The 27,688-nt window shown below is 33.6% G+C and overlaps 1 protein-coding gene and 1 long non-coding RNA gene across 8 annotated transcripts in view; both read left to right on the top strand.

The window, feature by feature from the left end:
* plcb3 (phospholipase C, beta 3 (phosphatidylinositol-specific)) overlaps nucleotides 1–27,688 on the top strand; it is a 95,603-nt gene that overhangs the window by 40,532 nt on the left and 27,383 nt on the right. For all 6 annotated transcript variants that reach the window (XR_012382240.1, XR_012382239.1, XR_012382238.1 and 3 more), the window contains 10 exon segments: nucleotides 22,851–22,919; nucleotides 23,029–23,169; nucleotides 23,995–24,074; nucleotides 24,877–24,930; nucleotides 25,065–25,137; nucleotides 26,075–26,175; nucleotides 26,408–26,574; nucleotides 27,109–27,255; nucleotides 27,330–27,487; nucleotides 27,596–27,678. Coding sequence is in view for 2 of the 6 variants with exons in the window: in XM_005166533.6 (XP_005166590.1) it covers nucleotides 22,851–22,919; nucleotides 23,029–23,169; nucleotides 23,995–24,074; nucleotides 24,877–24,930; nucleotides 25,065–25,137; nucleotides 26,075–26,175; nucleotides 26,408–26,574; nucleotides 27,109–27,255; nucleotides 27,330–27,487; nucleotides 27,596–27,678 (1,073 nt within the window). In the remaining 4 variants the exon portion in view is untranslated.
* Nucleotides 10,081–15,244, top strand: LOC137496230 (uncharacterized). Of its 2 annotated transcripts, none has more exons than XR_012382770.1 (6): nucleotides 10,081–12,098; nucleotides 12,344–12,487; nucleotides 13,205–13,321; nucleotides 13,413–13,454; nucleotides 13,776–13,906; nucleotides 14,247–15,244. It is a non-coding gene; the product is annotated as an uncharacterized lncRNA (long non-coding RNA). The 2 variants fall into 2 exon arrangements; XR_011016423.2 differs by having other exon boundaries at nucleotides 11,182–12,098; nucleotides 13,776–13,862.

Raw genomic sequence — 27,688 nt, 5'->3', positions numbered from 1 at the left:
ATGGGTGTCGATGGGATTATTAGAAAAAAGTAAACATGCATATTATAAGACAATGAAAGTATTTTTAACCTTGCATGCATATCAGACAGTTGTTAAAGAGTCCAAAACTGAAATATAACCTTTTATAATGCATAATAGGGGCTCTTTAAAATGCATGGTTTTTATTGATTTTTTTATTGTCTATTAAGACTGCAGAAGTGTTCCTGAATATACATCTGTATTTATCAGAGATAAAGTGCTTTTTAAAAAAATGTAAAAAAGATACATTATTTCAAATTGTAATAATATTTCACAGTATTATTGTTTTACTGTAGTTTATGAAAAAGTAAAGGCAGACATTGAGAGCATAAGGGACCAAACTTTGACTGGTTTCGTATAGGCATGGGCTGGTTTCTGACAGTATGATAACCTTAAATAAAAATTACGGTTTCACTATATTATGATCACTGCTCTAAAATATATTATTTTTAAATGTCTGGGTAAAAAAATTAAACTTTGTACCCCGTTAAACATAATAATTCGAACAGTAAACAGGCTAAATAATTCAAATTAATCATTGATTTTTCCTGTCTTCATTTCAAAAACACAGATTTCCTTAACACTTTAAAATGGCATCTTTGGACATCTTTTCTGATGGAGATACTGTTGTCCTAAAACAAAAAATAAATAAATAAGCATTAAAAAATCTTACATATCCCATAGGAACGGCTTTACAGAACATTTTGGCGGTTTAAAAACCTTGACTTTTTCAAACCTTGAAAACGTTATCGTCCCATGCCGAGTTGTGTATTTATTAGAAAAATGCCACATATAAGCATTTTACACTTATCTAAACTTTTTCACACCTGAAATGAAAACATAAATAGCGTATTCTAATGATTTTGTCAGATTGGGAGAATAATGAACCACTTTACCTTTTTTCCCTCCCCTCAGGGTGGTCATAATTTCGGACATTGAATGACACGCAGTCTGATAGAGAGAGTGGCATTCTTTTAAAAGTTGTGGTCTCAAAGTGCCCTGAGACACAGCATTAAAACATACCCTGTAGACGGAGTAAAGATAAGAGTGCATTTTCAAAAAACCTCAGGAAAAACAAAACCCATTAATGAAATCAAACCACATAACCACACAGAACGAAAAAAGTGCAAGGGGAAAGATAATGGAGCAAAGATATAAGTCAGAGAAAGCTCGTCGGTGCTATCCGGCGACATCAGGCCTGATCTATCTCTAATCACTTTGTTTTTATGTTATGCATTAATCTAAGTTCACTGGCTCCATGTCTGTTATGGTTAATAATATTTTCATAGTTCTTTCATAAGTAAGATTGATATTATTAGACACTGTTGCTGATTATTGTTTGTTAAAAGATAATAATTCTGCTTCATGGATATGCATTTTTTTAATGTAGTAATTTATTTTTGGTCCATTTAATGAAAGTCTATTGTCAACTTTTGAAATATATTTATAATTAGCTTCTTATCTCCTTTTATGTCTCACAGAAGAAAAAAATAGGCGTGGAATGTGAAGTAAATTTAAGACCAAGTTTGTTGAAAAACTAAACTAAGTTGAAAAAGTTTAATAGGTTTTCACCTGACGTCATTGACGACAGCCGAAATGTATTTGTTTTTTATTTGATACTTTTTTTTAGAATCATTCATTTAAACCTTAGCTTAAAATGTTTAGCCTATGTTGTTTATAATTGTTTAAATCTAGTAGAAAATGTCTACTTCATTATATAAGGATCAGGCCCAGCATATGTTTGGTTCTCTGTTTGTTTGTATGTATGTATGCATATATATATATATATATATATATGTATATATGTATGTATGTATGTATGTATGTATGCATATATATATATATATATATATATATATATATATATATATATATATATATATATATATATATATATATATATATATATATATATTTGCGCGTCACCAGAATCACATGATTGCAATCAACCTATAGCTGAGAAAGTCTTAGACTACTAGTATTTTCACCAAAATAAAAATGTTTAAAGTCAGTTATTTTCATATTCATCTGTAGCATGTCAGTTTAAAATATCAATTTGCAATTCCAAACATTATTTTTGTTATTAAGTGTAATTATACAGCGCGGTTACTGTTTGACATCAGCCAGTGCTCCACACGGAGATCTGATCTGATCATCATCCAGTCTGTCTGGAATGACATGAAGAATCCACTAACAAACTAAATCCAGAAGACTTTTGGCAACATCTCAAAGATGCTTCGAAAAAACTCCTTGCAAAGCTACCTGAAAAATGAATCGGCAAGTGTAAGTGTTTAGGTGCAAAGTGTGGTCATACCAAATGGTCATTTGATTTAGTTAATATACGTTTGTTGATACATATAATGTATTTGTGTATTATTTTGGAGAGCATCCTCATTTTACAGCATTTTACATAGGTGCCTAAAACTTTTAATCAGTACTGTGGCTGTGTAGGTGTTTTTTTTTTTTTAAGCATCTTACATGTTGCCAAAGATGTTGACAAAAAAATGTGTTTGAAATTTCATTTATTCATTTTCCTTTGGAAATGTTAATTGATATTTCAAACAAATATATTTTCAAGCACATGTTACATTGCTTTCAATTTTTATCTTAAGCAACATGAAAAGTCTCTGACAGGCATTGAAAGAGTCAGCTTTTTGCATTGTCAATTCTGTTGCGTTTAGAATGCCTATGACTGAAGCAGAGTACATGCTGAGAACTGTTTGCATAGTCTATAAATAATGGGTAATAAAGTTGTTAATAAACATTCAGTTTTGTTACACATAGCAGTCTTTTCACTTTCATGTTTAGGAGCCGTGCAGGTGGTACTTAAAGTGACACGAGCGCCACTCTGACAAAGTCTGTGAAAGCGTGCAAATCATATAAATTTCCATATCGCATTCTAGAGGTAGGATTACCACTAGCAATTGAGATATTCTTGCATAACACAGAGTTGTGTAAGCTGCTAGTCTGTAGATCAAGTTGTAGACCTGTTTAGTGGTTGTATAAACTATTCTAGGTTATATGTAATGGAAGAGTAAATATGATAATAACTAATGTTTGATTCTACCAGTCAAAAAAATAGGTGCAAGCATATACTTCTTAAAAAAAAAATTCAAATTGAGAAATATTAATAGTTGTATTCTAAACGCATTACTGTCATTTAAATTAAGGACCAATTTTAAGGCTGTTTAAGTCCACTGCCCAAACTTTATATAAAATTTAGCATTTTAACCAACTGTACTAATACATATACTATGTTTAAGGATAATATATTGGGGAAATAATATTTATATGCCAAATTCTGACCCTACCATCTAAATGTGGCAGCAGAAATTGAGACACATCAGACCAGGCAACGTTTTTCCAATCTTCTATTGTCTAGTTTTGGTGAGCCTGTGTGAACTGTAGCCTCAGTTTGCTCTTCTTAGCTCACAGGAGTGGCACCCGGTGTGTTCTTTTGCTGCTGTAGCCTATCCGCCTCAAGGTATACCTAATAAAGTGGCCCCTGTGTGTGTGTTTGTGAGAGAGAGAGAGCAGCTTTTTTTCCTCTAATAATGGAAAGATATAAGTTTAGTCTTTTCTCCATTTGTATTCATCATAAATGTGTTGTCAAAAGGTTACACCTCATTTTACACTCCATTTACTTCCAATCACACACATGTGAAAAGGGGTTTGTCAAAATACTGGCAGATCGCATAGAAGCTTTGAATTTTGCTTGACCAAAGATAAACAGTTTGATGACAGAGGAACTAAATGTCACAGGTTGACCTTTTGGCACAATACAACAATACAGTAAAGACTAATGTAAAAGCTGCAGGTTTTATAGTGCTGTGGGCGATGCTGATGTATGTGTTGACATTTGGAATTTGGGGTATTTTTAATTTGCCAACAACAGGAGCCCTAGGGTGTTGCATCATATCCTGTACATATTATTTGTTACAGTGCCTTGATGGTCTGGTGTGTGAGATTATTTTAGGTTTTTGTAGTCAGTCCTAGAGAGGTTCACAGAAGTTTTCCTAACTGGATAACTAACTATAATACAGTGTCTTTCATACAAATATGGGCAGCATTTTTTGCAAAGAAAAAAATATATTTTAAAAGGAAATTGTTCCAAAATATTGTAGAATGTGGTAATTTTATTATTATTTTTTTTTTTTTGGGTGTGATCTTACATAATTTCACCTCTAAACCAAACCATGGTGTATAAACAGATTAGATGCAAACATACAAATTAACATGTCGTAATTCATGTTAATTAGACACCAATTCACCAAAAATGGGTTAAAACTGAAATAAGAATGAGTTGAAAATACCACTGCAAAAATTATACAAATCCCTCTGAAGTTGACACACATTTACTCACAGACAGGAAATGTGTTTTCTGAGTTGATAATTGAATAGTTTCCTCTTCGTCTATATCCTTGTCCTTTTTTGTTGTTCTTCCACACGTGGGTTTTCTTCCTGACATCTAATTTTTCTAGTTATAGATGGCTCTGGAAGTGTGCCTAAAATGCAAGTCTGCACAAGCTGTCGTTCATACTCAGGTGTATCTCTCATTGTTCTCTCTGTGTTTATTTATATAAATGTGTGTGTATATATAACACTCACTTTACTGTTCAGTTGAAAGGAAAAGGAATGACAAGAATCACAAACTCTTGACCCAGACCAATTTGATTATCCGTACAAAAGAAAGAGAAAGAGAAAATAACAGAAAGGCAAGCAAAACTGAGAAGGGGGTGGAGGGGTAAAGCTCGAGCGACAGACAGGCGACAAGGTTAACAAAGCCTTCTGTGTTGATGTGGTGCACTGAGGGTTGGTGATATGAGGAGGATCACTGGAAAAAAAAGAACTACATCATGTCCTTAATTCACTGTGCTATTAAATTGTGACCTTTTTTCCTATTTTACCTTTATGCGTTTATTAAATAAAATTAAATAAACTGACTTTAGCTGACTTTAATTGTGTCACCTGAAGCCTGACATGATTGTTGGCATGGTATTGTATCTGGTCCCAAATGCAGATAATTATTATGGCCAAGAACCACCTGCTTAAATAAGAAGAAATTGTCTTGTTGTGTCATTAATTGTGATCCACAGATGATTTCAATATACTTAAGCATGTTTTTTGATTACTATAAAAATAAAGCCCTCATAATTTTTTATCCAGATTTTTTAATGGTAATAAAAAGAAATTCAAGAGTGACAATACGTAATTCAGAGGATAAAAATAAAGGTTAAAATATAGAGTTTCATTGGGACCTACGTCTGAGGTTAAGTAATAATAAAGTGAACATTTTAATGTAATAAAATGTATATTTAGCAAAATTCTTCCTTACTAATAGCTTGAATAGCTTTCTAAAAGTGTTTGCCGCAACGTGTTGCTATATTTTCAGACCAATACAACCCTAATTTTCCCATTTTGTGCCGCGTTGTTTCAAACGCAAATCCATGGGTGATCCGGTCTAAAATAGAGTCGTGTTAAGGTGCATTGTTGGTGCATTGCTATTTTGAGGAACTAAAATAGACTGCTCTATAAACCAGCTGAAAGCGGGTTTGAAATCTAGTGCAAAGTGCGTTGGTTGTGTGCCTTAAACTTGTACACGTTGCTTAATACACACAGGATGTACAGCAATACACAAATATCTGTACATATGGGGGGGCTTTTTAAATTTATTCTTGACAACTTACTTTTGTTTAATGGTATTTTTATTAGCAGTATTATTTACTATATGCATATTTATATTTGTTTTATTGAAAAAAAGCTTAGATTTGTCCACCTGTTTTGTTCTGTGTGACCATATGGGGCATAGGAGGTGTGTTTGGATACAACTCAGTTTTTTGACCACACTTTGTTATTATTGATAATTTATTCCTTAGAACTGAATTCAGATTGAAACAAATCTTTGTGCTTAACAAATTAAATTAAATATGTAGGCTAATGGATGTCTTCAGTGGAGTGTGTACAACACCATATCCACGAAAGAGAGAAAAAGAAAGTAAAAGCCGATTGGCGGAGGCTTGTTCTTTATCCTTGGGCTGCAGATGGTCTGTTTAACCATTTTCTCACAAGTGAAGCACTCAGTTTTTCTACTTACAAAGTCCACCATGTAAATGGCAAATGTGTCATGGTGCGGCGCTAATGACTCTTAAAGGGAATGGGAGATGAGACTCTGATTGGTTTATTCTCAAAACACACCCATAACTCATTAAGAAAATAAGCACAACCCTGTTAGACAATGACATAGAGCATATTTTTCCGTCAATGGCAAAAGTGGATTTAGAGATATCTTTGATGCTTACGCGCCATGAGCTTTAGACTTTATGCCTAGATCGGTAAAATAGTGGCCATAGTGTTTAGAAATAGTTTACTTGAGACATTTTTTCAAGTGCTTTTTCTTTTAAAACTTTTGAATAATATGAAATATTTGTTTGTTTTTATTTGGGCTATGCCTACAGAAGAGTAGATGATCTGATTCCTAGCATTCTATGCTTTGCTGGAACCGTTTTAGACTGCAGCGTTCACAAAATAAAAAGCCAAAACAGCAATTTGGCATTAAATTAGCAAATTTAAAAGCAGACACTTTAAAGACAACAAAGTTTATCATAATAACTGTTGGTTAAGTCCTACACATAACAAATTATTGTTGATCATGCATAAGAAAACGACATTAACTAAAATGTTGTTTTTAGAATAAAATAAAATTATGAAATTTGCACATCAAAATGAAAGTAAAAAAACACTATTGTTATTTCAGTACTAGCATCCATAAATCTGAAATTGTTTCTTGTTTTAGCTTATTCACATTTAAAATGTGGCGTAATACCTAGTTTACTTGATGAATATTGTTCAAAATGTTCATAAAATTGACCTGAAAAAGTTTGGCAATTGTTCAGAGGCACTAATTTCATCATGCTTTTTTCCAGGTGGACTGAAGTCTCCCAGAACTTGTATAAAGTAACCTATCAGATTGAAACCGCCTTTTTATTAGCCTAGTTTATGGTCTCTGTGAACGCAGCTAACATAGATTCTTATCATCCTTGTGAAAAAGTAAACGGCTAATATCTGGTTTGACAGCACTCAGCAGCAATCACTGCAAGTAAACACAGCATGTAAATTCAATATGTGTCTTGCAAATCTCTTCTGAGGAATCTTGGATCACTCTTCCTAACAGAAAGGTTTTGACAGGTTGATAGGTGTTAAACCGGTCCTGCCACATCACCTATGTAGGATTCAGGTCAGGACTTGAACTAGGCCACCTCGGAACATTAGTTTCTTGTCAGCAATTAAGTTTTAGAATTGCCTCTGTGTATCATTATTGTCTTGCAGCATCAGTCAGTTACAGTAAATTTTCTAAAGTTCTTCTGCAGAAACTAAGGGTTATTTCTGGAGCCAATCTATCTATCTATCTATCTATCTATCTATCTATCTATCTATCATCTATCATCTATCTATCTATCTATCTATCTATCTATCTATCTATCTATCATCTATCTATCTATCATCTATATATATATATATATATATATATATATATATATATATATATATATATATATGATTTATATTCAGTGTAATAAAAATAAAATAAAATATTCTGTAATAAATACATGCCATATGGTACCTTTTAAATTTGTCTTTAAGAAATGTTCTTTCAGTTTCTCTGTAATTTACATGTCAATTAGCAGTAGTATATTCCTGACTATCTATGTCTAAACTTTAAAAAAAAAAATGTCAGATTGACTATCAAACTATTTTCTAATCTAAAAATTAAGTGTTGCTGTAAATGTATCAACACTCGCCAGGGTCCTTTAACAAGTTCTAAAGGACCTATGGTACAGAATGTAATGCATTATTTGCAGTTTTTCTCAGTCACTTTGATACATTTCTCATATCAGAATTGAAATTTGCAAAAAATTAATTGCATTTCTCAAAACAATGCGTACAAATAGTAAAATACCATGAATTACCTGCAAAACCAAGTCTTTTGCTCAAAATCTTTAGTTAACTTACTCAAATGTGTCTATGCCATCAGAATGACAAGTCTTTATGTCATTGTGTATGGACAAGACAGTCAAATTACTTAGTCATGTTGTCAATATAACAGTGTACTTTGAAGCGCTTTTCTGATGTAAACTATGGCTATTTCTTTGCTGTTTGTACTGTAATTTGTTGATAGATCATGTCATTGTGATAAAGAAAGGAAAAGACAGCACTGCATGGCACAAAGAAAAACAAAACATATAGAAATGTCAGCAAAACTACTTTGAGATGCACCTTCATTAGAAAAAGTTAAGATTCACCTGGCAGAAACTGGTAACACTATATTTTGATGGTCCATTTGATTTGAGTATTAGTAGACTGTCTGCTTAATATCTGTTGATATTGCTGCTAAACAGACATTTAACTGACTATAAAAAACTTTGCAAGTGCATGTCAACTTACACTAACCCTAACCTAACAGTCTACTTATAATCTAAGGAGAGTTAGTTGGCATGTGGATGCAATGTAACTTATCTAAACAATGTAAACAATTATGTTATGTAAACAAACTGACCATCAACATAAAATGTGACCGAGAAATGCACCAATAGATAATTTTAAAGTAAATGTTAGTTTAATTTACCATATTTAGATACAAAGTCTAATGGAAATGTATAAAAAATGCAATATGACATAATATTATGACAACTTGTTCAGCCATTATGCATGTAAAGACGTATGCCATGAACAATGGATTAAATGTTGTGGGGGGTGAGACTGTTCAGACAGAGACCAAAATAATGCATTTTGATCAACATGACAAGCAATTGATAATGTAGGAAACATCAGAGAAGTGTACATAACCATTTGCATGGATGTAAAAAAGCATCTGCAACTTGTTTAGAGAAATGAGAAACTGCTTTTCTGATGTGCACAAGTGACACCATGAAGATTGAATTCTGATTCAATTCTGATCTGAGGAATGGACCAACGTGACTAACACAAAACTGTAATATAAATGAATTGCACATTCAGATTTCACATGTTTTTCACAGCTATAGTAAAGAGGCATCTGCAGTATTTGTGGTGTTCTTAACCACAGTGAACTTTATTTTGTGCATGCATTTCTCATACTGCAGTGTAGGGAGTATATGGTGTCCACAGCACTATTGCTGTTCTTTTTTTATTGATTATTAGTTTTTTAGAAATGTGTACACAGGCAAACCACACTGTGCTCTCAGTGTTCAGTTCATTCTGTTTCACTCACTCCTTCAAGTGGACTTAATACAATGGACAAATGAAGGGCACAATGAATGAGGGTTTGGGTTAGATTGTGGACAGTTTTTGTCTGTCTGCTTTCTTTGCTTTTTTTTTTTTTTTGCTTTATCTTTTTTGACATCTGTCCAAGACTTCAAATATTAGTGACACAAAGTGAAACAAACAGTTAAGAATGGGAAGAAATCGCAATCTTTATATTAAGTTGTGTTGTTCTCATAGGTTTTACACTGGAAAAAAAAAGTCACTCAATGCCGTGGGATTTTGACATTATATCAGCTGACACACACACACTCTCTCTCAACACTAACATGCCCATCCCAGTGCCAAACAAGGACAGGAAGTGACTGTTGCCAGAGCAACACAAGGAAGTTACAGCATGATATGTTCACAGAAACGCATATGATCATTTCCCTTGCTCCCGAATCATCTCCCTGTGTGTGTCATCTTGTCTGTTTCACATGAGTTTTTGTTCAACTATCAGCAGCAGAAGCTTTAGTTCATGTTAAATACTTTCTATTTGAAGAGGCTTTTTGCTATATTTAAGGTTTGATTCTAAAAGCAACAAGAAGGCCAGTCAGTAGGCCACACGACAGGGAAGAGGCATTTTGGAAGGTCTAGTGTTAGGTCTAGTCTAGTGTCTAGTGTTAAAATATACCTGTCATGGACCGTATATGACCTTTTCACTTACTCAACTCATATAAATCACCTTTATCATTGCTTTTGCAAAGTACAATAATCTGCAACACAAATCTAATAGTGTGATTTTTTTTTTTTTTTTTTTTTTGGTTTTTAAGCCTGGTGACTGTGAGATTTCAAGTCAACTTAAACCATTTGGGCCCATTCAAACAAGGTTATCAGGTTATCAATTTTTTCAAAAATTAGCCAATAGGAATATAAAACCAACTTCAGTTCAATAAAGCAAGCTAGACGAAATAGCGCTATTTATTTTTGTTGTTAAACTAAACATAAATCTACATTATTGATGCTTCAAAAGGACCTAGTGAAATTAAAAAATAGTCGCATCAATTTTTCACCAGAAGATTTCAGTGGCTGAGCAACACTTCTGTGCATATAACCAATTCATAATACAATTAAATCTACTTCAACATTTGCATGACTAAAATAGTTTTAAAACAGAACATTACCTGTCTAACAGAAATACTTCAGCCATGGTGTCGTCCTTCACTGACATTTGTTCAAATCTACATTTGTTGATGGACAGTTTGAGCTACTTATCAGAATTATGGCAAATGTTGGCCTGATAAATTTTAATTGGATGAACATTTTTTTAATCTTATGCCTTACCCAGAATATTAAAATACATGTAAACACATTTAGATCATTTACTTATTACTATTGGAATGTGAAGAGACTTTCAACCAGCACAACAACACAAGTTTCAGAAGACAATCACCACTGCACCTTTAATTGTGTTTAATTATTTTTACTATGAAGACAATGCAGTGTCATTATTAATTGAATTTCTGTACCTCAATACTTTTAGATTCCACCAAAAAGAATAAAGCACTGTTTATTTCATTTTTATTCTTGTTCTATTTTTTTCATCTGTGCTTTAATTTGTTCATTTTATTTTGTGTGTTTTATACTGATGCACTATTGTGCAAAAGCATTCCAGTCAATGTACAATTATAAATTCTATTGAAAATAAAGTGATCTTGTGAAATGATATTCATTTTTCAAAATATATCTCAGAAAGACAAAAAATGGCAATGTCATATAGTCTGCTTACTGTATCACATGGACATGGCAAGCAAAGACTGGTAAGACAGGGTGTGGTGGCTCTCTATTGTGTTGTACTATTTTTGATTGTAATAGGTTGAATGACCAAACCCTGGAGATTCCCAGGTGCATACATATTTTCTCTCATGCACTCTCATTATTTCTCTCTCTTTCTCTTTCTCTCTCTCTCTCTCTCTCTCTCTCTCTCTCTCTCTCTCTCTCTCTCTCTCTCTCTCTCTCTCTCTCTCTCTCTCTCTCTCTCTCTCTCTCTCTTTCTCTCTCTCTTAAATAAAATGGTCATAACAATAAGAAATATAAACATAAGAAATGATCTTGCTTTAGTTTTGTCCATTGGTTGACTGTCTGAGCTTGTGTCAGGCACATATTTGCTGATGTTTATATACAAAAAATTTGTATAAATTTGCTGGAATCTTAGGAAATATTCAATTCTAATGTGGTGATAGTGATCACAGTGAAGTAGGAAATGTTCCTATGTTTCCACCTCTCTCTTTGAACAGAATGAACAGTCTTTGTTCTGGTGGTCTCTATCTCTGTCAGTGTCTCTCTCTATAGCCAATCACGCAATCTCTATTTTGTTAATGTTTTTTTTATTTAAAATCTTTCACATAGCTGAGGTATTTTACCGGTTTATATTGTCATTTTAGTTGTAAATACAGCTTTATCTTTTTTGGGGTTTTATTAAGTGCAATATTGTTGTTGTTGTTGTTGTTGTTGTTGTGTGATGTTTTCAGGGCTCAGTGCACTGTTAGACATTTCTGTAAATTACACAGTTATTTACTGTATTTCACCCAGTGTAATACTGCAAATTCCTTTTACGGTAAATAACTGTATTTACCGTTGCATTATGGGAATTTAGTGTGACGTCGAACAACATATACAGCGATGTACTGTATTTGTAAAAATTCGTGTATTATACTGTATTTTCCACAACTGCTTCAACGCCACCTTGCGGCGATTCGACTACTCTGCACCACATTTTGCCTGAGGACCCTGGAGCAATTCTGGAGGACAATTTATTAGTGTGCCTGAAGAACATACTGGATTTAACAAACTTTACTCTGGTAAGCTGAGGCAGTGTTTCATTTTACAGAATGTTTTGTGGACGAGAATAGAACAAAGTAAAGTATAAAGTTGGCTATGATTATTTTCTCTGGCTTGGCGTTATTTCGCCCATTTGAGAAATATATAATCTATTAAGATGTTACCTTTATTTAATTTATTACATTAACACTACTATTACTTTAAATAAAACTGTTTATGACTATTAGCCATTGTTCTCGTCATATCTTTTTATTTATTTACATAGGAACCGGTGTTGCAGCGGGTTTTGGTTTAGGAGGGAACCAGAGGTATGCAGACAGTTTTGGAGGACACTTAGCACGAGACAACGGTCCGGCAGAGAGTGTTTTCCCCCAGAAGAATATGAATGAAAGACCAACAAATAATCCAGGTAAAAGCGCGTCTGTCTGTGCTGACAACACTCGACATTGATTTGAGCACCTCTATTAGCATTTGTTTGCTCGGCAACATTGGCTGAAGCGATCTTAAAATGGTAATGTTAACTGTTAGCTAAACTGAGCTAAGTTTATACTGAATTGGACTCAAACTCATTTTAACGTGCAACGTTTAACTTATATTGATTTATACTATATATATTAGATGTTGTGAACTTATTTTTCTCTGGTTTAGAGTAACTTATAACGTTAGCTTGAGAAAATAACATCGCGACGTAACCTATAAGAACGCTAACGTAAATCTATAACGTTACAATATGCATAGAGGTAAAGTTGGTTTTATATTCGCACATTCGTTCATTTAGAAGACTCTATACTGTTTACCATGTTACTTTGAATATTCGATCAGAATTAGCATGCCAGTATGACTTGAAATCAACATTAACACTGTTTATTTGACCGTGAGCATGTTGTACTTTGATAGTCATTAGCTGCTAAAATGATTTCGCTATTTAGAGTTTGCAAATAATACTTTTATGAAATTAAATTATTAAGGGGGAAGTCTGAATCTGCTAATATAAAACCAATTTTACCTCTATGCATTATGCTAATAACCACCTTTTTGCTATTTATTGTTTGCTAATTATTTTTTTATCACAACTCTTGACATTTGGTTTAACATAATTGTTACCATTATATTTTTTTCTGTTTAGATATGGCACTGGCACAGCAGCAGGTTTTGTCTGAAGAAACAAACAGCATTTCGGAGGAACATCTTGATCAGCACAGCCTTATGCTTAAAAAATAAGCAAGACCAGTAAGCAACCAAGGTAAACAAATAAAAAAAAGTTGTGTGGAGGTTGTGGATTGTAGCATGGTATTCTTATCTGTATTTTTGGCTTTTTTATGGTCTCAATATAGAATACTGGGAGCTTACCTGTGCAAACTGGACCTCATACAACAGTAAGTACTGTACATCTATTTGTTTCTCAATATATTAACGTTACTTTTAATACAAAATGTGTCACATGTTTAGTTGCTAGCTAAATAAAAAAATCGTTTTCCCTTTTTTATTAAACCATTTAGTAGGTTTTTTTTTCATCTTTGTTTATAATATTTTTGAGCAGATTGAGGTCTGTCATGGGTCAGACATTTCAAAATACAATAATTAGTATTGGGATACATGCATTTGTCTATGTATTAAATGTCTTTTTCCCCATTTCATGTTGCCTAAATATTTTGTAATAAATAAAATAATACAATTTTTTGTATAAATAATTCCAGAGGATGAAACAAAATGCACAGCAACAACCAGAGTGAGCCAGAAGATAGCAGGAGAAGTAGTGAAGAGAATGACAACCATGAACAACAGTGAGTTATCCTTCTTTCACCAGCTAACTGAGAACTTGGATTAGGTGAGACACTCTCAATAATTGTATCAGTATTCAGTCAGTTTTAGTTTATTAGGAATACATAAAACAAATAGTCTAATCTGTCCTGCAGTGAATCAACCCATCACAAATGCTACAATGTTTTTGTAAAACCTTGTTAGGGAAAAAAATAAACAGGACATTCTGGTTAGTTATCTTTTAAACATGGTAGTGAGCAGGTTATGAGCAGGAGCCAGTTGCTCAGTACCAGCTGAAAACTACCCCAACCTAGCTGCCATGCTTCGAAATAATTAACCAGTATATGATTTATTTTTTTTAAACAAGCTTCTTCTATGCTTATGTTAGTCTGTTTGTCCTTATCCAGAGTTCTTCATAATCCTGGACTGGGCCAAATCCTGACCAGATGCTGTGGTGGTCATGGAGGAGTGAATCCTAAAAGACACACGTGATCAATGAGTCTCCGCATTGATCCAATGGGCCAGCCTGACCACCCGCTGGTGAACTTTCAAGCCTCTGGTGCCTAGACTGCGGCCTTGCACAAGTTTGGCTAGAGGAGAACTGGTCGTGCCCAACTGAGCCTGGTTTCACTCAAGGGCTTTTATTCTACACTTTCGTCAGTTGGTGAAGTTTGTTCCATGCCACTGTCGCCACTGGATCACTTGGCTACGATTGGTGGATCGGTGGATTTGCTCTTCAGTGTTTGGACTTTCAGCAGTGACATTTACTGCTTCAATTCTGAAAACTGGACTGAAGCAGCTTCAATTTATAAGAACTTCTATGTTAAGCTGCTTTGACATCATTGATCTACATTGTAAAAGTGCAATAGAAATAAAGATGAATTGCATTTGAACATGTGAATTCAGACCTTGTTGAGCATTTGACACCAGAACTAGTAATATTTTAAAGTTGGGTTGTTTCTGAGTCGGCTAATAGTTACAAATATTTATTTTTCCAACAATATGCAATTCAGAAGTTTAAATTTTTATTGTACATGTATGTTCTAGTGCTTTGTGTGATTTATTTATTTTTAATGTGTTGATTTTATTGCTTAATGTAATTTTCACACATTTTCCTTAAATGCTTTAAGCATTATTAATGTTTTAAAGAATGGAATATTTTGTAATTGTGTCTGGTTTAATGTCAGTAGTACTTAGTACAATTGTTTTTTTTTTTTCTCAACAATATGCAGGTCAGACACTTAAATTAGTTTTGTACATGTATGTTAATGTGCTTTGTCATTTTCAATGTTTTTTTTTCTTAAAATAAAATATTTTGAATGATTGAAATGTAATGTTTTTACACATTTTTAAGCTTGTTTTAAGCATCTCCAATGTTTTAAATAAAGAGTGTTTATTTTGTTAATATTTTGTAATTGTGTCTTTTTTAGGTCTATAGTATTAAAATAATATTAATAAAAATTATATTATAAAATATTTAGGACAAAATTAAAAGGTTTACAGTAGCTAACTGTTAACTTAGGTTTTTACAGTAGTTAACCATTTTCAGACACTACGGTAACATGCTGTAAACGGATTTACAGTTGTATACTGTAAATCTAAAATACAGTAACTTACTGGCAACAGTGTTGCCAGTAAGTTACTGTAAAAACCCTTTGAAATGTCTAACAGTGTGTGTTATGCTGCTCTCTCTCTCTCTCTCTCTCTCTCTCTCTCTCTCTCTCTCTCTCTCTCTCTCTCTCTCTCTCTCTCTCTCTCTCTCTCTCTCTCTCTCTTTTCTCTCTCTCTCTCTCTAATCCTTTTTGTTTATCAGCCAGTAATTTTGGCAGATGTTTGTGAACCTAAGATTTTGATCTTTTTGACCTAATATTTAATTAAAATAAATTTTATTACATTTAAAAGTTTAATTAAATTGAATTTGTATTATATGTATTTTTTATAACTGTATATGCAGATACAAAAGGATCAAAATTCAACTGAACATTGAAGTTAACATTTAGACAGATGTTCATTCTCAAGAGGATGAGCAGGACCTGAATGTTTAGTTTGAACTGACTGAGCACCAGCAGCACAGCTACACAGGTTGTGTCTCTTAGATATTTAGATTTATGTTTCTTAGTTGAAACCCAATGAACTCTAGTAAACCACAATAAAATTAAAGGATTAGTTTACCCAAAAATGTAAATTCGGTCATTAATTACTTGCCCTGAAGACCTTAGTTCCTCTTAGGAAAACAAATTAAGATATTTCAGATAAAATCCAAGAGCTCTCTCATCCTCTACAGACTGCAAAGTCACAAAATGTTCAAAGTTCAGAAAAGGAACCAAAACATTGCATGTGACTTCAGTGGTTCAACTGTAACAATACAATGCTCCAAGAACACTTTTGTGCACTAATACAATTTTGAATCTGACTTTTGAATCTGATGTTTGTTGATTTTATTGCAAACAAAGTAATTTCATATTGTTTTTTGGTGCACAAAATTGTTCTTGGAGCTTCATATGATTACAACTTAAGCACTGAAGTCTCCATTTTATTTAGTTTCTTCTTCTGTGCTTCTATTATATCTGTTAATGTTTGTTGAAAATGAAGCAGCTCTCCTATTTCATCTAAAACATCTTAATTTGTAGTCTCGGGATTGGTGAGTAATTAAAAACAAAATGTACATTTTTGGAGGAAGCAATACATTAAAAATGGTTTGAGTATTATTTTTTTTTTCTCTGGATATAGATTTTATTTTGTCATTTGATGTATCGGCACAAGTGCTCTTGATAAGAGTAAAGACCAAAGTCACTATTCCAGTGTAAGGTAAAATAAATAATAGACGCTTAAGGCTCAGTGGTTAGCACCACAAGAAGGTCACTGGTTCAAGCCATGGCTGGACCAGATGGCATTTCTGTGTGGAGTTTGTATGTTCTCCTCATATTGGTATGGGTTTCCTCTGGGTGCTCCAGTTTCCCCCACAGTCCAAAGGTGAATTGGAATGACTAAATTGGCCATAGTGTCTGAGTGCATGTGAGAATGTGAGAGTTTATGGGTGTTTCCCGGTAATGGGTTGCAGCTGGAAGGGCATCCACTGCATAAAACATGCTGGAGTAGTTGACTGTTCATACTGCTGTTTTGACCCCTGTTAAACAAGGTAATAAGCCAAAGGAAAATTAATGAATGAATAATTTAGAGTGATGTAACTTGTACAAGATCCGCTTGTTTCTCCAAGTGTGCCTCTAAATGGATTGTGTTTCTCTCTGAGCTTTTGAAATAAAATGATAATAGTACAGTGTCATTGTAGGCTAAATATTAAACTTTGGTCAACAGTCTTTGCTTGCCAAAATTGAGGTGTATGTATGTAAGCAAGAAACAACCACAGACAGGCATACACCCTTGTGCTTGCATGCTTGCTCAATATTCAGGAAGATATATTTCACAAGTTTGAGCCTGTAATGGTTAGTCAAATGCAACCTGTTGATGCTATCAACGTTACGTTACTCTAGTGTAAATATAGCTTTGTCTACATCTCTGTGTAGGGATATGGATAACTTCTAATATGTGTTTTGTCATAGCTTTCAACAGTTATTTTTTAGTTAGGTTTTAAATCCTTCTTCTTGATGGAACTCTCAGGAAGAAATCATAGATCTTCTGTTTATGTTTACAACCACACCCACAGATATGGAAGATGAGCTAAAAGCTGAGGGATGAATATATCATTTAGTTTGTTGAGATTTGTTTGTTTTGTTTTTGATAGATAGACAGATCACTGGCTCAATAATGTAGGCTATATTTGAAAATTGTCCCAGCATCCCTTCAAGGAGCCACTGTATTACATGAACAGCTTAAGTGTGCTTTTGTGTGTGTCTGTTTGTTTGCGTGTGTGTGTGTGTTTATCCTGCTGTTTGAACTGAAACCAGTCCTTAGCAGACTTCCACCAGTAACCCATGACCCACGCACACACTCTGAGGAACATTCAACTCAGCAACTTCATCTCCACTGTCACACAGCGTGGTGGGAGGGGGACAAGAGTACAGGAAAGCAGAAGATGATAAAGATGGAGAGAAAGGGAGGGAGCCCTTGGCTATAGAGCAAGTATTTACAGTCCAGATCAGTTTTGTTTATTGTTGAATTTTACAAGCACAGTCCTCCAACCATTGCCCCAGCTCATTTACTCAGCTATTCTCTTTACGAGTCAGCGACCACGTTTAACTGTTCTTCCAGAACACACGAAGCAGAAGTGAGAGATGTTTATCTGAGATGTGAATCCTGAAGTGTTGTGAGAATCTGTCATAAAGTCATAAAGTTGACTATTTCCTGGTTTCAGAAACAGTATGTTTTACTTTGTCGGATCTTATATGTGTGTGTGTCTGTGTCTAGATCTCTGTTCATTGTTATCTCATTCCAGATTTCTCAGAAAGACCTTTATGAGTTAGATTTTTCTTTTCAGTCTTTTCTTGAAAAAGATGTATGACCTCATCTTCCTTTTTATTGCCGTAAACAAAGCATACCTATGAGCTTAGTAGGTGACAGGTGGGATGGTGGGAGGAGCATTCTTGTTCAAAATCTCATGTGATTGGACAGAATCTGGGCTGGAAAAGTCATCCGAAGTAATTGAAATGCAGGGGTGTCCAAACTTTTTTTGTATAAAGGGATAAAAAAATATATATATCAATGAGAGCCGTGGACCAAAGATAAATATACCAAAATATTTTAAATTAGTTGCCATAGGCCATTTCCTATTTTATTTCATAATATTTTAAAACAAACAGCAAACTTTTTAAATGAGAACTTAAAATCACATTTATAACAGTGGAGTTCAATGCTGAACACACTTGTCAAATAGAATCTGCTTTTGCCTTGATTTAATCTGTCGGGTGACAGCATGTACCTTTTGAACTAAATCTGATTAACTGACATGATTTAAATTGAAACATTTAATTTTAGTTAGCTTTTTTTTTCTTGACAATAATACAAACAAAAAAAGGTTACATTCAATTTGAAATAACAATCTATAAACCATCCCCATCATTCTCCCTTTCTTGGCGGGCTAAATCAAAAGTTACCATGGGCCAACTTTGGCCTGCAGGCCCTATGGGGTTCTCTGAATAAGTGTAAGTGGTCATAACTGGCATCTATAAAGAAAGACAGAAACTGAAAGTAAACCATAAAACATTTATTTATTTATTTATTTTTAATTTATTTATTAAATTGTATTTTTTACATTTTAAATCACATTTGAATGTACTTAAATACTTTGAGGACTTTACTTTGGTGCATAATGTTTCCTGCAAGATCAGATACTTAAATGAGTGAACAGCATTCATTTTAGTTATTTATTTATAGTTATTTAATCCCAAAATGTGTGCAGAAGCTGTTTTGGCCTGCAGCGAGTATGCGACCACCTAGCAACCATATCAGCGTATTAAAATACACTTGCCTAGCAAATTGGCAGTGATTTTTGCACAAGCAAGCACATGTTGTTATGCAAATTTAGGTAATCTTAAATGTTTTGGTCACACTTTATTTTGATGGTCCGATTGTTGAATTTAAGTTACATTGCATCTACATGCCAACTAATTCTTATGAGATTATAAGTAGAATGTTAGGCTGGGTTTAGGGTTAGTGTAAGTTGACATGCACTTGCAAAGTTTCTTATAGTCAGTTAAATGTCTGTTGAAGGAGCATATCAACAGATATTAAGCAGACAGTCTATTAATACTTAAAAAAATTTTTCTGACTCTCTGAGGAATGTTTGATTTTTATTAGTATATTAAGAGTGCAAAATATACTCTAGTAAAAACGTATATATAATAAATAGAATACATAAACAATAGGCCTGTGCAATTTGGGGAGAAATATCTAATTGCTATTTTTATTTGTATTTTTTGACAGATATTGCAATTTCTATTTGATTTGCGCTTTAATTTTGTAATCAAGCTTCAGCTCAAGAATCTGTATCGGTAGCTTCTTACTGCTAAGATGCAGTGAGTGTTAGTTTAAAAAAGAAACTGAAACGATTTTAACTTACTTTAACGTTTATTCAAATTTGTTTTTAAAAATTCAGAAATGAAACACTATTTTTTCTCTAGAGCATACAGTAAACACAAATAAAATGACCTTAGCTTTCGGTTAACAAGTTGAACTCAAAATAGAGAGATAGTGTAGCTTATACAAACAAAAAATAATAATAATGATAAAAATACAGGACACCCAGCAAACTAAAATGGCTGAAATAACTCTCAAATTGTACTTTACTGTGTCACTGGCAATACTTTCAGTTGACTTTTTAGCAAGACACTCATTACTCAATTGTCCTCACACAATTGGCTAGTAAGACTATCACACACTGACGGCAGTCACGCATTTGCTCTGGGGAGGGGACTCTTAACTTTCAAAATAAACCCTGATGTACAGCATTGAATGTGTGTGTGTGTCTTGTTATTACAATAATATGTAGTCCAAATCTAATAAGCCTTTCTGTACGACTTGCACAAATATAGCAAATACATTCTTTATAAGCTAGCAACAACTAGCTGCAATGGCTGCTTGAGGGTTGTAGCTTTAGACTTGATGTATAGTTTGTTAATATTACTTGTGTTCTATTGGATGTAATTTATTCGTAAACACTGTAATGTACAAAAACAGTGCCCCAGTGTGTCCAAGTCTGATGCTTTAAATAATACAAATATATTTCAAGTCACAACCTCTTGCGATTTAGCCAATCGAAATGTTTCAAAACTTGATTGTAATTTGATTGCGATTAGTGGCACAGCCCTAATAAACAACAATAGAACAGGAATGGGAATAATGCTTATGTTTTTACAGTGGTTATTAGGCATGGTATAAGGTATAAGATTCTGGCGGTATGACAACCTTGGATAAACATATTGCGGTTTCTCCGTATTGTGATAGCTGCTTTTAAAATATCATCTTTTGAAATGTTTGGGTAAAAAACAAAAACTTTTTTCCCCCTTTGAACACAATATATTTTATTTTGAAAAACATTTGAAGAATTTTGGAGCAGTAAACATGAAAGCCTGAATAATTTAAACTAAACATTGATTTCTGCTGTTTTTTCATCAACACACAGATTTCTTTACAGTTTAAAACGGCATTTTTGGATATTGTTTCAGCGTGAAATACTGTTGTCCTAAAGAACTAAAAAAAACATTAGCCCATACCTTAGGAATGGTATAGCAGAAAATGTTGGTGGTTTTAAAACCTTAACTTTTCCAAACCACAGTTTACCTTGTGTAATTTACAGATGTAAATTTGCTGATATTCAACAATACACGATAAACGTGCACAGTAATGTCGAAGTTGTGGGTTCTTTAAAATACTGTGAACACCCATTTAATATTTAAACTTAGAATACATATTAGGAACTTTTGGAACAATCATATTCAGGTTGTTTTATTTGCAGTGTTATTCATCACAACTGCACCTCAAACTAACTTTTTAAAATAACACAATGTAAAAAAATGCAATCGCTTTCTGTTGGGATAACATGAATTAAGTTAATGTATACGTTAACAAATTTAAGTGTATCGAACATGAAACAATGAACTTGTCCCCAAATAACTCAAGATTTGTGTTGTTTCGATTGATTTTAAATAAGCAGTTTGAACAGACACCATAAGTCATTTTTTGAGTGTGATCTGGCCTATGATATGATATGCCCGTGACGCTGATTAAAATGATCAGATATTTTATAGGCCTATTGTTTGATAACACCTTACAAAAAGGCTCCAGTTGTTAACGTTATAACAACCTAAACTTATGACTAAACCTACTTGGTAAACATTTATCAATCTTGGGTAATATTAATGTGTTAGTTAATGTTTAATGGCTCATTACAATCAAAAGGCAGACTTGCTTTGTAATTTAGCTAAAACTGATGAAGTTGGTTTGTATTTTTGTTTATGAAGATTATAATTTCTGTAACAAATTGACCCCATTCACATTATTACACTAACTGACATTTACCAGTGATACCTTATTGTAAAGGTCTAGTTTTTGCTCTTTATAATCTTTTCGTTGTGTAGTTAGTTTGAAACATTTGTTTAAATCAAATCACTTTTATTGTCACATCATCAGCAGCATGTGTACTATGATGAGTAGAAAGCTTAAGTTGGGCTCCACAGTGCAAAATACAAAATACAACAACATACTGTACTCCCAGAAAACAAAACGGAATACAATTGGCAATGTTGACAGTAGAATGCTGAAGACAATAAATAGGTGTACACATTAGGCATGGGATGATAACCGTTTTCCAGGTATACCGCGGTTTGGAAAAGTCAAGGTTTTAAAACTGTCAAAATTTTCTGTAATACCATTCCTAAGGTATGTGTAAGATTTTTTATTTACTTTTTTGTTTGTTTTTTTAGTACAACAGTATCTCCAGCAGAAAACATATCCAAAGATGCCGTTTTAAATTGTAAAGAAATCTGGGTTTTTCAAACAAATGAAGAGAGCAGAAGTCAATGATTCATTTTTATTATTGAGCTTGACATGTTTACTGCTCTAAAATTAAAAATATATAAAAAAAATATTTTCTCAAATTAAAATATATTATGTACAGAGGAGAAAAAAAAGTTTTTTTTACCCAGATATTAAAAAAAAATATATATATATATTTTAGAGCAGTACTCAAAAAACCATAAAACCAGGATATTTTGATCTAAGGTTATCATACCGTTGCAATCTTATACCGGCCCCTACCTAGTACACAGTTTGACTGTCAATGGGAAATTATTGTATGCAATATTGTTTGAAGTAAGGTAGATACATAAAGAAGATACATACAGTTTACTCTAAACATTTATTTATTTATTTACTTTTTTATTTACTTAATTACTTATTTAAATTGTATAATTAAACTCCATATTGTCATAACCATGGATGTCTCAGTAGGATTTCTTAGTAAATTCTGTTTTTTTGTTTGTGTTTTTGAATGACATTGTAATGTTTATTATTTGCACTCATCATCTCTTTGATCTGTCTTTTTGCGTATCTTCTAGGAAGCGGAAATCCTGGACATGAGTCATATCAGGGACACCAGGACAGGGAAGTTTGCTAAGACGCCAAAGGTAAGTTTTACAGTATGTATGCCTAAGTTGGAAAGTGTCAGTATGAAGCTTACGTTTAGAAAGGCTCATATGGCAAGATGGGGGTGGTAAAGTTTGTTTGTGTTTTTAGGACCAACGTATTCGTGAAATGTTGTTTTCGGGCAAAGCAGATGGGAACTCTGACTCAAGGCTGCTAACGGTCGTCTACGGCAACGACCTGGTCAACATCTCTTTCCTCAACTTCCAAGCTGTGCAGGATGGCTATTGCAAGGTAACCACGACAACCAGTCCTTGTCACCAGGAGACCATGTCCCTGCTATTACTCCCTCTTGCTCCGTCCTGCTTTTCTGCATGCTACTGTAGCTTTAAGTGTACATTTTTGTTTGTATTTTCTAATTCAGAAATGCTCAAACCATCAGGCCAAAATTGGCCCATGGTAACATTTGATTTAGCCCGCCATCCCATCTGACAGTGGTTTAGAGATTGTCATTTGTGATTGAATGTACCCTTTTATCTGTTTGTTTTATTGTTTAGCTACAAAAATAAATTTAATTTAATCTGAAATTAAATGTTTCTATATAAATGGTGTAAATGAATAAGATATAGTTTCAAATGTACATACGACAGATCAAGGACAATGCAGAGACTTTGGTGGGCAAATCAAGGCAAAGGCAGAATCTGCTTGACTAGTATATTCAGCATACAACAACTCCACTGTGTTATAAATATGATTGTTTATGTTTTTATTGGAACAAGTTATAATTTAAAAAGTTATACTGCATTAGTTAATACAATTCAAAGTAAACTTTTATATTTATTATGAAAAAATATTTTGACTCAGGAAATTTCCTATGGCAACTTTAATGTCTAATAGTTTGGTATATTTTTCTACGGCTCACAGAACTCAATGATATTTGGTTTTTGGTCCTTCATACGAAAAGGTTTGGGCACTTCTGATCAAATTATCATAGACATTGTTTTATGTTAAACCTCAAAAGCTTGGCACTCATGAAGCACGATTTATTTCTATGATTTACTAAATAAATGCCTTAATTCATTTAAGAAGGTTTGATTTTTTTGTGATTTGGGTTTCCAGTTGTGGACGGATGAACTGTTTAAACTTGCCACAAATATGCTGTCCCAGAATGCTTCCCGCAACACCTTCTTACTCAAAGCGTGAGTTTTCTGTTTGTCTAAAAGCATTGTGTGATGCCAAGTGACATGTTAGTGGAGCAAACATACGAAAAGCTTTCACTGAGCTTTAAATATACAGGTATATATAATGTACTGTACATCTCACTATGCAACTTTATCACTCAAAATTGTGACTTTTGTATCTCATATTGCAACATTATACAGTAACTCTCAGTTGCTACTTCTTATCTCTGTAACTTATTATTGCAGGTTTAATCCTTAAATTACAACTTATAGCTAAAATTGACACATTTGTAACATAATTGCAGCTTTAATTCTGAAAAATGCACTTTAATATGTTACTACGGGATCTTTATATCTCACTGTCTGATCTAAGTCCAACTAGACCTGACAAAAGTTCAAGCCAGGTTTCCATGTTTAACTTTAGCTTTGCCTCAGAGTTGGTTTTGTAATTGAAGGTCACACATGGTCTTAAAAGTTTAGCTCAGTCAAACATTGAAAGTTCTACTACTCATAATGAGGAAAAAAAAAGTTATACAGGTTTGGAAAGTAAATGGCACAAATTTTCAGTTTTGGGTGAGCTTTAATATACAAGCACGATTTGGGTTTGTTCACTCCAGAATAAAAAAAATAAAACTATTATTTGCTTTGCTGTCTTGTCTGAGGCAGTGCTGGTAGTGCAGGATGATTGTTGATGATTGCTGGTAATTTTACAAAGTACATTAGATTTTCTTTTTGCAGAAGTACAAATAATAACTGTAAGCTAATGATGAGTGATAGTAGTTTGTCTCTCAGTCTTTTTTTTTTTTTTTTTTTGTAATAGTTACACAAAGCTAAAGTTGCAGGTAACTCAGGATGGGAAAATCCCAGTAAAGAAGTGAGTAAATACAAGCTTTCTTACTCAAACACAGTTAAGTTCTAGTTCTTCAGGCTTTTGTTGCTAATCTACCACTTCTTCTTTTGTTATCCCTTTCACTTCTTCTCTTTTTCTTTCTCTTTCACTTCTGTTAGCATCCTAAAAATGTTCTCGGATAAGAAACGTGTGGAGATGGCGCTGGAGCACTGCGGTCTTATCTTTAACAGGGTAATCAATCATGCACCGATCATCTCTATTACATGTTAAACCCTTTATTGTCAGTCTGCTGAGCTTTTATAGTCTCTTTCTTGTTTGTTAATTCATTGTTTTCGAAGTAGTGTTTTTTTTTCCCCCAAAATGATGCACACTTGCTAAGTAAGTTTTATCGTCATTTAAAACTAATCACGTCTTTTACACTTTATGGTGATCTATGCTTAGTCCTTTTATGGCTTAGTTTGGACACAGAAGCTGATCTTAAATGTGTCTACATATTTCTTGTCTTGCACTGCCCTCTGCAGGGTGAACTTAAAAATGAACTGAATCAGGTAGAGAACCCAGGGTAAACACCAGGGGTCGCACAACTGACATGTCTAGTTAATGACCGACTGTTTTAACAACCCCAGAAGCATAGTGCACAATATATAACAAAATGTTTACTTGCATTAGCCAACCGATGCAGTGCGTCTGATTTTATTTATTTATTTTTTGCTGTATTTCCTATATTTAGAAAAAAATGTATTTGTATTTATTATGCAGAAAATAACTTTACAAAGACACAATATGAACAAAGAGAAGTATTTATGAATGTAAAACTTCACCAATCAATAATCAATAGGTGTATCCCATCTATTTTTTATTTTATTTTTTTTATTAATGTAAGGAGCACGTTAGATTAACATAAAGTTCAAAATGGTTTATGCAGCTATGGCTCAGTGTTGTAGAACCAGTTTTACATCTTGTATTGTGAACATTGTGTGCTTACACAATCTTTAAAGATAATTTGCGTTTTAAAGTAATATTCTCAAAGGGGGTGTTAGACAAAAAAGCTTTTAGGTATGCTGTCACTAAAGGTGCTTTTGTGGAAGGAAGTGACTTTGAACTTAACCTCTTCATTTTATCTGTCTCTTTATCTGTATATCTGTCGATTTATCATACATCCATCCAGGTGGACGGTATAAAACCAGATGACTTCACCTGGGAAATGTTCCAGAACTTTTTAAACAAACTAAGTCCCAGACCAGAGGTGGAGCGAATTTTTGTAGATCTGTGAGTGAACAGGATTTAACAGTAGTGATATAAATATTGTATGCCAAAAAACGTAATTTTGACAGTTTAATTCACGTTTAAACATGTTTAAATACAAAATTTCTTCATTATTTTGTTTTATTGAGTGTGTCCAAATACTTATTTGTAGCAGTTAATGTGTTTAGAACTGATGTTTGAAATTATGCATTACACAGTGTTTCTAATGGGCAATTCTCTACAATTCTGTGTGTAGAGGGTCTAAAGGGAAGCCCTTCTTGTCCTTGGATCAGTTGATGGACTTCATAAATCGCAAACAGAGGGATTCACGACTAAATGAGGTTCTTTACCCTCCACTCAAACGAGATCAGGTCCGCCAGCTCATGGAGAAATATGAGACCAACACCAGCCAGCTGGAGAGAGGTATGAGTGCACACTCACAGACATTGGTCATACGTAGGCCTATATGGAATCTGTGCGTGCAGAAATCCGCAGATTTCCACAGATTCTTAGCCCATTGTTAAGTCTATGTATTTACTTGTGTAAATGTGTGTAAATGTATTTGTATTAAGTTTTTTTTATTTAATTTGACTAATATTATTGTAATATCATAATAGGAATGGTAAAATGTTCATATGATTTATTCATAATACAGTTTGTGAAGTAATATTTTCTAGTAGATTTAGTAGATATATTAAATGAGACTTGCTTTGTTTACCAAAGAACTGTATGTAATTGGATTTGCATTAGATACATTATTTTTCTTTCCAATATTAAGTTTTTGGTTATGATACTACTAAAATCATTCTGCATAAATCTGCAGATTTTTATTTTTTTTTTACAAAATTCTCATCAAAAATAGTAAAAAAAAAAATGTTTGCAGATTCTGTCTGGTCCTAGTCATATGGTAAAGATGAGTCTGATTGCAATTTGATTTACATGTCTATGTGTGAGCAGATCAGATCTCCCTGATGAGCTTCACAAAGTATCTTGGCGGAGAGGAAAACACTGTGGTTCCCCCTGAGAGGCTGGACATTATCGATGATATGAACCAGCCGCTGTCCCACTATTTCATCAACTCATCACACAACACATACCTTACGGGTACACAAACACACATTCTATTAGACAGGAACAAAGTAATGTGCATATCTTGAACTGTGTCTTTCTAACTTCAGTGGGGCAGCTGACAGGCCTGTCTTCAGTTGAGATGTACAGACAGGTGTTGCTGACAGGATGCCGCTGTATAGAGCTGGATTGTTGGAAGGGCCGCCCACCTGAAGAAGAGCCAATCATCACTCATGGTTTCACCATGACAACTGAGATCCCATTCAAGGTTTGTGTATGGCCTTATCTCAGAGTCTGTGACTTCATCATATTTCACCCCCTGTCTGAACTGCAAAGAGAAATGGTGTCTATAAGGTTTTGTTGTTTGCCCTTTCAGGATGTGATTGAAGCCATTGCTGAAAGTGCTTTCAAGACGTCACCTTACCCTCTCATCCTGTCCTTTGAGAACCACGTGGACTCGTAAGTGCAA

Source organism: Danio rerio, chromosome 7 (genome assembly GCF_049306965.1).
Source record: "Danio rerio strain Tuebingen ecotype United States chromosome 7, GRCz12tu, whole genome shotgun sequence".
NCBI classification, from domain to species: Eukaryota; Metazoa; Chordata; class Actinopteri; order Cypriniformes; family Danionidae; genus Danio; species Danio rerio.
This window is presented reverse-complemented; position numbering and strand designations above follow the sequence as displayed.